Raw genomic sequence first — 15,243 nt, 5'->3', positions numbered from 1 at the left:
TTTCTCATACACAAACGGCAGTTGACCGGCGTTGCCTGGTGAAACGTCGTTGTGATGCCTCGTGTAAGGAGGAGAAATGCGTACCATCACGATTTCGACTTTGATAAAGGTCGGAGTGTAGGCTATTGCGATTGCAGTTTATCGTATCGCAACACAAGCTGCTCGCGTTGGTCGAGATCCAATGGCTGTTAGCAGAATATGGAATCGGTGGGTTCAGGAGGGTAATACGGAACGCCTTGCTGGATCCCAACTGTCTCGTATCACTAGCAGTCGAGATGACAGGCATCTTATCCCCATGGCTGTAACGGATCGTGCAGCAACGTCTCGACCCCTGAGTCAACAGATGGGGACGTTTGAAGACAACAACCATCTGCACGAACATTTCGGCGACGTTTGCAGCAGCATGGACTATCAGCTCGGAGACCATGGCTGTGGTTACCCTTGACGCTGCATCACAGACACGAGCGCCTGGGATAGTGTACTCAACGACGAACCTGGGTGCACGAATGTCAAAACGTCATTTATTCGGATGAATCCAGGTTCTGTTTACAGCATCTTGATGGTCGCATCTGTGTTTGGCGACATCGCTGTGAACGCACATTGGAAGCGTGTATTCGTCATCCCAATACTGGCGTATAACTCGGCGCGGTGGTATGGGGTGCCATTGGTTACACGTCTCGGTCACCTCCTGTTCGCACTGACGACACGATGAACAGTGGACGTTACATTTCAGACGTGTTACGACGCGTGGCTTTACCTTCCATTCGATCCCTGCGAAACCCTACATTTCAGCAGAATAATGCATGACCGCATGTTGCAGGTTCTGCACGGGCGTTTCTGGATACAGAAAATGTTCGACTGCTGCCCTGGCCAGCACATTCACCAACTGAAAAGGTCTGGTCAATGGCGGCCGAGCATCTGGCTCGTCACAATACGCCAGTCACCTTCATTTCTTGTTGGTGCAGCAGTTTTAATGGGCAGTAATGTAATTGTATCCAGTCAATCTGAATCGGCCACAAACGAAAAATGGTGGCACTGCTGGTATGGCAAACTGATATTTACGATTTTTTTACTCGGTTATTAGTAAAACCGGAACCGAACGAATGGCGAAACATGACCGGTCATTCAGAAGTTGTCGGTCTACCGTTGCAGTTTGAGATCATGAATCAGCGATTTTGCTATGAAGCTGAACTGACTACCTGCGTCCAGTAGACAACGCGTTGTCGTGCTCAATCCTGTAGGTCCTGAGACGCATACTTGAGCTGTCTGAACGTACGTATATCCGTGGGGAGCGACAGATACCTTTCCACGGAAGTAACGTTTGTCTGACCCGCAGGACCCCTAATAGCCTTTCGTTCCTCACATATCGACTTATGGTGCAGACTTTTACAGATAACACACCGAGCCTTTTCTTTCTTTTTGCTATTTGACACTTTGTGGCCACGTTGAAGACAAAGAATGTCTGTTTGCTAGTCTCAATTTGTCTATTCGATCATTAACGCGTACGATCTTCTTACAGTCTTGCGCCCAATGACCGCAAGATTCGCAAAAGACGCAGAATGGTTCCTGTACGCTGGTATCCTTCGGAGTCGATCTTTCAGATTTCGCGTGTACGTGAAGTGTGGAGGCTGTGGGAAGGTTACTAGAAGTGCTGGAAAATTCACCGCGTACTTCAGCATGGTAAGCATCCCGTCGACTTCCTCGTCCAGAAACTCCATCAGTTGCAAAATGTCCCCTTCGGATAGTCCCACACGCTTGGCGTGAATTATCCAGCGGCGGCATATGTTATGCGGAAAAGCGATTAGCAGTCTAACAACACTTTATTACGTAGTCACAGAACATACAATACAACAAGTCAAAGATACATTGCCCTGAGAGTAAACAAAGTCTCTCACTTGCCCGAAGTACATCACTCTGTGACAGAAGTAAAATACCGGTATCGGTTTTAACCGGCCGGCACACATTGTACCCGCCGACTCGTAAAAACCGCTGTTCCCCTAAAACAAAAATTGTAAAGCGTAGCGCTCTGTATTGAGGAAGTTAGCTGTGTTAGGTAGTGAGATAGGGCAGGTGGGAGAGGTGTGGGGCTGACCGTGTCCACCGTCGCAGCGCGGCGGCCGCTCCTTGGGCTGGGTTGTGCCGGGCAGCAGGCGGCCGGCGGGCGTGACGCACCAGCAGTAGCCAGTGGCGTCGTGGCACTGCACGCGCGCGTACGTCCCGTCCGGCTCGCAGCGCGGCACGAACGGCGCCGGCGTCTGCGGCGCGCGCGACAGCCCCAGCGCGAACTCGCGGTCGCTCCAGCACAGCCGCGCGTCTGCCGACACACACGCAGGCACACATCAGCACTCCAGACAACGAGCAACAGGTCCTCTGCTTCTTACGATTTACATGAACCATCAGGTTGACGGTATTGACAGCGGCCTTACGAGGGAACCTTCCCGTCGCACCCCCTTCAGATTCAGTTATAAGTTGGCACAGCGGACAGGCCTTGAAAATCTGAACACAGATCTATCGAGAAAACAGGAAGAAGTTGTGTGGAACTATGAAAAAAATAAGCAAAATATACAAACCGGGTAGTCCATGCGCAAGATAGGCAACATCAAAGATAGTGCGAGCTCAGGAGCGCCGTGGTCCCGTGGTAAGCGTGATTAGCTGCGAAACGATAGGTCCTTGGTTCAAGTCTTCCCTCGAGTGAAAAGTTTAATTTTTTATTTTCACACAATTATCAGAGTTCGGGCACCCACTCATAATCAACTTCGCTCTCCAAAATTCCAGGACATGTTCAGATTTGGTTGGACATATACAGGATTTGACGATCTACACACGGAAAAATTTGAAAAAGTTAAAAACATATGTTTTGACAGAGCACAGAGAAAACTGTGCGACTGTGAAACTGTTGCATTCATTTGCTCCAGTTTATGTGACACACTCTTATGTTTTCATCACTTTTTTTGGGAGTGGTTATCACACCCACAAGAAAACCTAAATCGGGCAAGGTAGAAGAATCTTTTTACCCATTCGCCAAGTGTGCAAAAAAAAAAAAAGAAAAAAAAAAGGTTTCAAATGGCTCTGAGCACTATGGGACTTAACATCTGTGGTCATCAGCCCCCCTAGAACTTAGAACTACTTAAACCCAACTAACCTAAGGACATCACACACATCCGTGCCCGAGGCAGGATTCGAACCTGCGACCGTAGCAGTCGCGCGGTTCCGGATTGAAGCGCCTAGAACCGCAAGACCACCGCGGCCGGCGAAGTGTGCAACTTAGGTGGGTCGACAACATATTCCTGTCATGTGACGCACATGCCGTCACCAGTGTCGTATAGAATATATCAGACGTGTTTTCCTGTGGAGGAATCGGTTGACCTATGACCTTGTCATCAAATGTTTTCGGTTCCCATTGGAAAGGCACGTCCTTTCGTCTACTAATCGCACGAATTTGCGGTGAGGTCGCAAAACACAGACACTAAACTTATTACAGTGAACAGAGACGTCAATGAATGAACGGACAAATCATCCCTGCAAAAATAAAGTAAGTAAACTTTTCGCTCGAGGGAAGACTTGAACCAAGGACCTCTCGCTCCGTAGCTGGTCACGCTAACCACGGGACCACGGCGCTCCTCTGCTCACATCATTCTTGATGTTGCCTATCTTGCCCATGGACTACTCAGTTTGTATATTTTATTTTATCATAGTTGCACACAATTTCTTCCTGTTTCCTCGATTGATCTGTGCTCAGTTTCTCAAGGCCTATACACTGTGCCAAGTTATAACTAAATCTGAGGGGGGTGCGATGGGGAGGTTGCCCTGTTAGACTGTTTGCCGATGATGCTGTAGTCTACAGGAATGTAGTATCACAAGAAAGCTGTAAACAAATCAATGAGGATTTGTGGAAAATAAATGCATGGTGTAATCTCTCAATATTAGTAGGTGTAACCTACTGCGTATAACAAGGCGAAAATCCACATTAACGTATGAGTACAAAATAAATGATCAGTCTTTGGAAGCGGTAACATCAGTATAGTATCTGGGTGTCACTATTCGAAATGATCTCAAATGGAATGATCAGATTACACAAGTAACAGGTTAAGCGAACTCTAGGCTGCGGTTTATTGGTAGAATCTTGAAGCGATGCAGCCCTTCAACAGAGGAAATAGCTTACAATACGTTAGTTCGTCCAGTCTTAGAGTATTGGTCGTCTGTATGGAAACCTTACCTGTTGGGTCCGATTCAAGAGATTGAGAAGGTTCAAAGAAGAGCGGCAAGATTTGAGACTGGTACATTTAGCCATCACGAGAGCGTTACAAATCATAGAAAGTTTGAAGTGGGACACACTTGCATATAGACGACTTGCTAAACAGAAGGGGCTGCTCACTAAATTCCGAAATTCAATCTTCACCGGGGATGTAGAGCATATATCATAAAAACCAACTTTCAAACCGCCTAATGATCATCATTCAAAGATAAGGGAAATTAGAGCTCGTACTGAGGCGTTCAGACAGTCTTTTTTTCCCTCGCTCGATCCGCGAGTGGAACAGAGCGGGAGGGGGGGGGGGGGGGTAGATATATGACTTTGGCGCGAATTGTGCCCTCTGCCACACACTGCTTGGTGGATAGCTGAGTATATACAAAGTGTTTCAAAAATGACCGGTATATTTGAAACGGCAATACAAACTAAACGAGCAGCGATAGAAATACACCGTTTGTTGCAATATGCTTGGGACAACAGTACATTTTCAGGCAGACAAACTTTCGAAATTACAGTAGTTACAATTGTCAACAACAGATGGCGCTGCGGTCTGGCAAACACTATAGTACGATGTTTTCCACATATCCACCATGCGTAGCAATAATATGGCGTAGTCTCTGAATGAAATTACCCGAAACCTTTGACAACGTGTCTGGCGGAATGGCTTCACATGCAGATGAGATGTACTGCTTCAGCTGTTCAATTGTTTCTGGATTCTGGCGGTACACCTGGTCTTTCAATAGTCCCCACAGAAAGAAGTCACAGGGGTTCATGTCTGGCGAATAGGGAGGCCAATCCACGCCGCCTCCTGTATGTTTCGGATAGCCCAAAGCAATCACACGATCATCGAAATATTCATTCAGGAAATTAAAGACGTTGGCCATGCGATGTGGTCGGGCACCATCTTGCATAAACCACGAGGTGTTCGCAGTGTCGTCTAAGGCAGTTTTTATCGCCACAAATTCACGAAGAATGTCCAGATAGCGTGATGCAGTAATCGTTTCGGATCTGAAAAATGGGCCAATGATTCCTTTGGAAGAAATGGCGGCCCAGACCAGTACTTTTTGAGGATGCAGGGACGATGGGACTGCAACATGGGGCTTTTCGGTTCCCCATATGCGCCAGTTCTGTTTATTGACGAAGCCGTCCAGGTAAAAATAAGCTTCGCCAGTAAACCAAATCCTGCCCGCATGCATATCGCCGTCATCAATCCTGTGCACTATATCGTTAGCGAATGTCTTTCGTGCAGCAATGGTAGCGGCGCTGAGGGGTTGCCGCGTTTGAATTTTGTATGGATAGAGGTGTAAACTCAGGCGCATGAGACGATAAGTGGACGTTGGCGTCATTTGGACCGCAGCTGCAACACGGCGAACGGAAACCTGAGGCCGCTGTTGGATCACCTGCTGCACTAGCTGCGCGTTGCCCTCTGGGGTTGCCGTACGCGGTAGCCCTACCTTTCCAGCACGTTCAACCGTCACATTCCCAGTCCGTTGAAATTTTTCAAACATATCCTTTATTGTATCGCTTTTCGGTCCTTTGGTTACATTAAAAGTTTGTTGAAAACTTCGTCTTGTTGCAACAACACTGTGTTCTAGGCGATGGAATTCCAACACCAGAAAAATCCTCTGTTCTAAGGAATAAACCATGTTGTCCACAGCACACGCTTACAGCAGAAAGACGATGTACAGAATGGCGCACCCACAGACTGCGTTGTCTTCTATATCTTTCACATCCCTTGCAGCGCCATCTGTTGTTGAAAATTGTAACTACTGTAATTTCGAAAGTTTGTCCGCCTGAAAATGTACTACTGTTCCAAGCATATTGCAACAAACGGTGTATTTCTATTGCTGCTCGTTTAGTTTTTATTGCCGTTTCAAATATACCGGTCATTTTTGAAACACCCTGTTTGTAGATGTAGAAGTTAGTCCTCGTCAGGTTCAAATGGGTCAAATGGCTCTGAGCACTATGGGACTTAACTTCTGAGGTCATCGGTCCCCTAGACTTAGAACTACTTAAACCTAACTAACCTAAGGACATCACACACATCCATGCCCGAAGCAGGATTCGAACCTGCGACCGTAGCGGTCGCGCAATTCCAGACTGTAGCGTTTAGAACCGCTCGGCCACTACGGCCGGCCCTAGTCAGGCCACGCCACTCGATTACGTGCAGCCGTCTTAGGCCGTCTGCAGATGATGCCGTCGTTTATCGTCAAGTAAAGCCATCAGACGATCAAAACAAATTGCAAAATGATTTAGAAAAGATATCTGAATGGCGTAAAAATTGGCAATTGATCCTAAATAATGAAAAGTGTGAGGTCATCCACATGATTGCTAAAAGGAATCCGTTAAACTTCGGTTACACGGTAAATCAGTCAAATCTAAAGGCCGTAAATTTAACTAAATACCTAGGAAACACAGTTACGAACAACTTAAATTGGAAAGAACACATAGCAAGTGCTTTGGGGTAGGAAAACCGACTGCGTTTTATTGGCAGAACGCTTAGAAAATTTAATAGAACTTTTATCCGTTCTGGATTTAGAACACTGCGACTGTCTTGTTAAAGGTTTCAGGAATTACTGCAACCAATCGCTGTTTTTTCTTCAATTTTTATTTATTGATGAGCGGTTTCGAATCGCCTGACGATTCATCATCATATGATACAATTTGGTTTGCACTATTGTGGGGGTCATGATCTGTGGCAAATATAGAGACGAAAAAGTGAGCACTGTATGTGGGAAGAATATTAAGATTGTAAGATTAATTTGATGGTATTACTCACTGTTTTTATTATTGTGGCAAGCACTGCACTGGAAAACATAATGTATGCTTTCCAGTATCGTTAAATATTAAGTGAAATTGGCACTTTTCCACCGATGGCGACAATACAAAAAATGTGCAAAGAAAATCTCTGCCTCCACAAAACTCTTTGGTGACAACAACAGCCACATTCTTTGGTTTGTTTATATTTTGTAAAGTATGTGGGAGTCGCCATCGGTGGAAAAATGCCATCCTTAAGTTGATATACCTCGTAGTCACCGTTTTGATGTTAATTTTCTCACTGACCTTATTTGTGCTACCCCTCATTAGTTTCGTTTTTCTTCGATTTAGACTCAATCCGTATTCTGTGTTGATTAGACTGTTCACACCGTTCAATACGTTCTGGAGCTCTTCCTCACGTTTACTGAAGATAGCAACGCCATCAGCAGCACTTATTATTTATAAGTTTTTCAGCATGAGTTTTAATCGCACTCTTGAAACTTTCTGAACTGCTGTCATTGCTTCGTTGCTGTACGGATTGAATAGTAATGGTGAAAGACTACATCTCGTCTTACACTTTTTGTAATCCGACTACTAATTTCTTAGTCTTCCATTCTTACTATTTCCTTTAGGTTGTTAGCAATTGTGTATTACCGGTCTTTCTCTATGGCTTACACCTTTTTTCTTCAGAATTTCGAATGGCGGACGAGGTAAGGAGGGCATAAAAAGGAGATTAGCACCTTCAAAGAGGGCATTCGTGGCCAAAACGGGGCTACTAGTATCGGCCTTAATTTGAGGAAAGAATTTCTGAGAATGTACGTTTGGAGCACACCAATGTACCGAAGATGGACATCCGGGAAAAAAGAGAATCGAACCATCTGACACTTGGTGCTATAGAAAGATGTTGGAAATTAGATGGATTGTTAAGATAAGGATTGAGGTGGTTCTCGGCAGAATCGGCGAAGAAATGGACATATATGCAACACTGGTAAAAAGAAGGGAATTGGTCATAGCGCACCTGTTGAGACATCAAGGAAGAATTTCCACGGCACTAGTGCGAGCTGCAGTGGGTGTAGGGGAGGATAGAGATCGGAATACATAAAAACACAAACAAATAATTGAGGGCTTAGTGTGCGAGAACTATTTCCGCTATCATTCTGATCTGAATAACGTAAACAAGTAAACCACAAAAGAGACACTCTAGACTTAGAAACGGCATCAGGAAACTTCAGTGACTTATTAAGTTATTTAGCTCTATAGCCCATGTAGTAATCTTCAAAATGCCATGTTAACATCATGAAAGGGGAATTTTTCAGATATAAAGATCTTGGAAATGCTAGATTCAAGAGTAGTCTAAGGAAAGAGACAAAGATCACCAAGGCAAAATGTCCGGAACATCGCAAGGTGCAGGACAATGGTAGGTCAAACACAATGGGCACTAGAAATTAAATTTAAAACGGACAAGATCGACATACTTCTAACAGCACTAAACAAGTATGAAATCTGCTCAGTCGCTTGTTAGCTATTTGCAAGTCTGGATTGTTATAATATTCTTTTCCTTCTAATTCATTGACTAGTTCCCTAGCAGTCTTATCCATATTGCTAAAGCCAGCTGAATCCGATGTTATTATCGAGTTAAAGATTTCCGAAAGCCATCTGTTTCCAATACACCACTGACAGCCATGCAAAAGACAGGAATAACAAAACGTACCGAGGTCTCTTGTTGCACAGTGTTCTGCCAAGGGCATGTAAGAACAAGTTTTCTGTTGTTACGAAATCTTCATTGTAAGTAAAACACGAACTGTGTATTTTCCTGTTGCCGACGTTGTACCTGAAAAATATCTGTTGGACTTAGCGAGCATTATACATGAATTACAACAGGCGCTTATACTTTTCACGTCGTTTTCCTGCTGGATCCTAAACTTGGGCGGACGCTGGTCCACAAAGATTACTTCGTGTTTAAAAATACATTCAACTAGCTTTTCATGGAGTTAAGTGTTTACATATGTTTGCCAAGAATGAGGAGAAACGATACGATGCCCAAGATGAAAAACGAGAAAGAATAATTCACACTGTTGACTTGCTCTTGCTGCAGTTTGTGTGCCAAGATCTCAGTTAGCACCCTATTTCAGGTAATTACAGAAGATCAGTCATACTTCAACGAGATTAAGTTTTATTTCGGATAGGATTAATGGTAAAAAAATGGTTCAAATGGCTCTGAGCACTATGGGACTTAATATCTATGGTCATCAGTCCCCTAGAACTAAGTACTACTTAAACCTGACTAACCTAAGGACATCAAACAACACCCAGTCATCACGAGGCAGAAAAAATCCCTGACCCCGCCGGAAATCTAATCCGGGAACCCGGGCTGGGAAGCGAGAACGCTACCGCACGAATTAATGCTCAAACTATTTGTATAGATACACATCTAACACGTTTCTGTCTGTGGGACATTTAGCGTCCACATATCCTGCTACACCTATGAAACCAAAATATGCTTCCTCCGTCAGTGTTCTATTCACGAGATCGATGGATGTGGTTAAATGGTGTAATTCCCTCTACTTTTCTCCGTCAGTCGTGAGTGGAAAAGAATGAAACGAAAACAATATGAATATCACGGACGACCTGTCTGCCTCAAATTGCAAAATTCATTGTAGCACTTTCCATACCAGAAATACTACCATATGTTAACATGATAGCTCCATTTGGTACTTAGGTACTTCCCATTTGATTAGTCACTTAAATTTGATTTTTCCGTCTGCTGGAGTCGAACGCTTACTTTTATAAGGCTGTAACAATTACGAGTTGCCAGCGAAAGACACATGTTGCTCCATTTTGACTTAGGCACAAGAATGTTACTCTCTGGGGAAAGCAGTATCATTAAAAGTACGTTTTTTGGTCATTCTGATACCCTTATTCGAAACAATAACTATTATCTTTTTAGTTAGATGCTACAATAATTCATTTCGTTATTGTTTTACCTTAACTGCTTTTCTACCAGTGAAACACTTACATGTGTGGCAGCTGATTTAACATCAGATGCAGTAATAAATTTTCATATACCTTCAGAAACTCTTCAAGGTGTTTTACACAAGATACTTTATTAATATATTTCTAAATTACATCATTTTTCACTACAAAGCATCAATTTAAAAAAATTCAACTTTTTATGACTTATCGCCCTGAAGAGATATCAAACATTGGTCTTTGTCTCTTGTTACTTCTCCATGAATGTGTGTGTGTGTGTGTGTGTGTGTGTGTGTGTGTGTGGAGGGGGGGGGGTGTTAGAGGGGATAGGGGTAAACTTACCAGAACTATTATTTGGACGATTTCATGATGTATTTAGCCACATACCATAATAAAGAAAATCATTATCGAAGGTAAAATCTAACTGTAAATTTGCGGTTAGAATATTAAACTTCTTGACAACCACAGTCTGGTTCACTGTTTGTAGCCCACGTTTTTACTAATTACATGGTGAAGATTGGTACTTGTGAGAATGCTTTGTGATAGAATAATGTAGGTGCTAGTGCTACTCGAAAGAACTACTGAACTGCGAAGATACATTTCAAGCTCCCACATGAGCAGAAAAACTCTGGAAAAAAAAAGACTGCCGGCCGCGGTGGTCTCGCGGTTCTAGGCGCGCAGTCAGGAACCGTGCGACTGCTACGGTCGCAGGTTCGAATCCTGCCTCGGGCATGGATGTGTGTGATGTCCTTAGGTTAGTTAGGTTTAAGTAGTTCTAAGTTCTAGGGGACTAATGACCACAGCAGTTGAGTCCCATAGTGCTCAGAGCCATTTTTGAAAAAAAGACTTAATAACTTAGGAGGTAATGCAAAGGACTGCAAGTAAAATATAGTCGAGCGGCAGACACCAAGGCGACAGGACGCGCCTGGAGCGGTTGCAGCAGTAGTAGGTGTGCGCTATACAGTAATTTAGTTTAGTTCGTGTTTTTCTTTACGTAATTCCGCGAAGAAGTGAACTATACTTAGGTATTTTACTGTGTGGACTAGTGCTTAGAAAATTATTCTAAGTTTTTGTTTTCGCGTAAATCTTAGCGCATATCCCTGTGTGAGGCTGCTTTCTCACGTAATTTCTCTTCGACAGAAGCACCACGTCACGTTCCTACATTTAAATTTTGTCTTAGTACACAGCTTATACACTAAATTGCCAAAGAAACTGGTATGCGTATTCAAATACAGAGATATGTAAACAAGCGGAATACGACGCTGCGGTCGCCAACGCCTATATAAGACACACCTGTATGGTGCAGTAGTTCGGTTAGTGCGACGAGAATGGCAGGTTATCAACATTTAAGTGAGTTTGAACGTGGTGGCACGAGCGATTGGACACAGCATCTCCGAGATAGCGATGAAGTGGGGATACGACTCTGACAGGCGACACGCACGTAAGCATCCTGTCTGGTCACCTACATCCATTCATGTCCGTTGTGCATTCCGACGCCCTTGGGCAATTCCAGCAGGAAAATGCGACACCCCACACGTCCAGAATTGCTACAGAGTGACTTCAGGAATACTATTCTGAGGTTAAACAATTCCGCTGGTCACCAAACTCCCCAGATAACATTATTGATCATATCTGGGTTGCCTTGCAACGTGCTGTTCAGAAAATATCTCTGCCGCGTCGTACTCTTACGGATTTACGGACAGCCCTGCAGGATTCATGGTGTCGGTTCCCTCCAGCACTACTTCAGACATTAGTGGAGACCGTGCCACGTCGTGTTGCGGCACTTCTGCGAGCTCGCGGGAGCAGTACACGATATTAGGCAGGTGTACCAGTTTCTTTGGCAATTCAGTGCAGTTTAGATCAACGCATTGGAGTATGCATATTTATTTTCTGTGGTAGGTTCTGGGTAAGCGTAGTTTCTAGTAAAGAGTAACTGTTGATATATATATTTTCAGTAGAGGAATTTATTTCTGTTTTAAGATTTTGCCGATCTTGATGTCTCTGACTACAGCGAGAACGCTGCAGAGCAGATTTTGGTGTCTGTTTATTCTCCTCCTTACATACTGCGTACGTTCGGATAGTTCACTCTTTTGCGGTGTTTGCTAGTACTTACCAAGTTCATTTAGACTACTCTGTTTGTAGTGTTTGAGGGCTTATATCAACTTTTTAAACTATTTTTTATGTGGATAGGAATTTTGCTTGCTGTGAACGTACACAAGAATGGTTTGCTGTCTGTAAACAGAAACTGCTTTGGCCGTCGTCGACAGGGTTCTGGCAAAGGCTCAGAAGCTGTGGCAACATCGGGGTGCCGTTGGCATCTTCCGGTGACCTTGTTGTTTCTGCGTTTTTCGATATGCAACATCTGACCGCTTTGTCTTCATTTGAGAGTGAGTGGAGACAGTGGTGGGTTCTCGTGTTGCAGGGCGGAAGGCAAAAAGATGGAATAAAATAGATTATCTGACGGTTAGGCCGATGGAATCTATAACTGAAGTAACTACGAGTAGGCACAAGAAGAAGATTGATAAATCACGGCCTAATGTGCTAAGTACTAGTAACGTTGTCATGTCAGATACTGTTATTAATCAATCAGAGAGAGTATTGTCTCAAGATGAAGTTTCGGTCTTTGTAAAAGGAGGAAGCTTTCCTATTACACCTACGAAAGTACCAATTTAGGAGATAATAGTGAACGTAGAAGCAGGGATACGAACCCTCCCGAAAGAAACTGCTAATGCAGTTCGAATCGAAACCACCAGGATCTTGGGCCGCAGTAAACCTTCGGAAAGTAACCTAACGAAAGATGAAGGAAGGGCTTTCAGAGATTTATTAAATGGCTCTGAGCACTATGGGACTTAACTTTTAAGGTCATCAGTCCCCTAGAACTTAGAACTACTTAAACCTAAATAAGCTAAGGACATCACACACAGCCATGCCCGAGGCATGATTCGAACCTGCGACCGTAGCGGTCGCGCGGTTCCAGACTGTAGCGCCTAGAAGCGCTCGGCCACCTAGACCGACTGGAGATTTATTAAATGCAGACGAAGGGATAGTGGTTCTTCCTTCTGACTAAGGCAATGCTATTGTTGTTAAGAATAAAGAGGATTATAGGAGTAAGATTTTGGATCTTGTAACGTCAGGACAATATAATAAACTTAAGAAAGACCCTACAGCTAGCATACTGAGGAAAACAAATACGCTGATAAAGTCATCTGCTTCAATTCAAAAGGAGTTGAAGAAAGTTTTGTTGAGGAGTGAATCTGTGTGTCCCAGACTTTATGGCCTACCTAAAGTCTAACCTTCCTCTGAGACCCATTGTCAGTGCTATTAATTCCCCAACGTACCAAATAGCAAGCTATCTGGCATCTTGTTTACAACCACATATTGGCCGAACTCATTCTTAAGTAAAAGTCTCGTGTCATTTCATTGAGAAACTGAAGGGATTAACTTTAGCTCCTGAGGATATTCCTGTCAGTTTTGATATAGTGTCTTTACTTACGAAGTTATGGTTTACATAGCGGATGTTTTCCCAGCAGATTTGACTGCTCTTTTCAGAAACTGTCTCACCTCTAGTCAGTTCCAGTGGGAGGATGAGTTTTATGAGCAGATTTATGGTGTGGCCATGGGTAACGCATTGAGTCCTACCATCGCCAAGTTTTACATGGAAAAATTCGAACAATTAGCTCTGCAAAAAGCGAATAAGAAACCATGTCGATGGTATCGATAAGTGGATGATACATTTGTAGTTTGGTTACATGGCAAAAAAGCTTTAGAGGAATTCTTTTGTTATTTAAATAGTATAAACCCTAAAATCTAGTTTACCATGGAAAAGAGGTGTAATTAAAAGCCTAGTGGACAGAGCTAAAAGGATTTGTGCGCCGGAATACCTGGACGCCTAGTTGAAACATCTAAAGCAGGCTTTGAGAAGAATAGGTATTCTAGTAAGGAAATAGAGTTTTGCGACCGAATAACAGGAGGCCCAAGGACAACGGTAGGATACAGCGATGGAAGAACACGGTTTCTCTACCCTTCATGAAAAAAGTAACGGATCAAATTGGCAAGATTTTAAGGAAACATAACGTTCGACCGATTTTCAGACCAACAAAGTAAACAGGCCAAGCACTTCGTTCCGTTAAGGGTAAACGTCCAACTCTGTCTGCAAGTGGTGTATACAAGATTCTGTGAATATGTGGTAGGGTCTACATCGGAACTAAAAAGAGAAGTGTGAACACACGGTTGAAGAGACATAAAAGACTTTGCCGACTAGCGAAAACAGACAAGCCAGCCGTGACGGAACATGCTCTTCAGTCGGGTGATTACGTAGTGAAATTTTCGCAAACTGAAGTTTTATGTTCTATGACGAACTATTATCCACGGCTATATAGAGAAGCCATCGAAATATATAAACATGGGGATAATTTTAACAGAAAAGAAGCAGCCATGAAACTCAGCTATGTATGGACAGTGGCGCTACAGAATCGATGAGAAGTTGTTATATTTGACTTACTATGGTCGATAGTTATGTTTTATCCTTGACAAGGTTTATGTCTGCTATCACGTGAGATTCAGGCCACGCCCATTTTCCACGGTATTCAGGCCGTTCTTCGACGTCCGACTCGTCAGTCGTCAACACTCAGCACAACCAGGAGTACCTCTGAAGATGTCCAACGTAGCTTTGGACGAAACTTAAGGGATAGAAGAGTTCCATGGACCACGGCCATACAGCCCGGCAGCTGAGACATCCGGTCGTGAAAGCCTTCATTTTATGATGAGGGAACGGACTGCACGGCTGGCTCCTTACGCAATAGCAACAGGTAGGGGTGCTACCCAGTGTTGGCAATACTTCTGAGCCTCTCCCGTTGGGTCTGCAGCCGGTTTTCCTGCCCACTCCGAAGAAGTGCGGAGAGTTGGTATGCTAGTCACTAGGAGCTCCATCGTTAGACGGGTGATGGAGCCCCTCAAGGAAATAGCATGCAGGGCGGGAAAAAATGCCAGTTTTCAGTTGGTATGATTGCCAGACGTGTAGGAGACCCTGCCGGCGGCTGTCGAGCGCACTGAGTGGCAAATAGTGGCACACATCGGCCCGAAAATGCCTGCTGCTTGTTTCTGACGCCATCCTCGGCTCCTTTCGGCGGATGGGTGATTTGGTGAAGGGAACTAGCATCACATGCGAGGTCTTATCTAAACTGTCTATTTGTGGCATTATACCCAGGGTCGATCGCGGTCCTCTGGTTTGGAGCAGAGTGGAAGGTCTACACCAGACGCTCGGACGA

General features: G+C 44.1%; 1 protein-coding gene across 2 annotated transcripts in view; it reads right to left on the bottom strand.

The window, feature by feature from the left end:
- LOC126365865 (SPARC-related modular calcium-binding protein 1) overlaps nt 1–15,243 on the bottom strand; it is a 710,118-nt gene that overhangs the window by 192,734 nt on the left and 502,141 nt on the right. Inside the window, exon 3 of one of the 2 annotated variants that reach the window (XM_050008539.1) lies at nt 2,093–2,314. The exons of the other annotated variant lie outside the window; for it this stretch is intronic. Coding sequence (XP_049864496.1) covers nt 2,093–2,314 — 222 coding nt within the window. The remainder of the gene's footprint in view (nt 1–2,092; nt 2,315–15,243) is intronic. 2 annotated transcript variants of the gene reach the window in all.

Source organism: Schistocerca gregaria, chromosome 4 (genome assembly GCF_023897955.1).
Source record: "Schistocerca gregaria isolate iqSchGreg1 chromosome 4, iqSchGreg1.2, whole genome shotgun sequence".
In the NCBI taxonomy this organism is placed as follows: domain Eukaryota; kingdom Metazoa; phylum Arthropoda; class Insecta; order Orthoptera; family Acrididae; genus Schistocerca; species Schistocerca gregaria.
The sequence above is the reverse complement of the archived record's forward strand: the minus strand, read 5'-3'. Positions and strand labels throughout refer to the sequence as shown.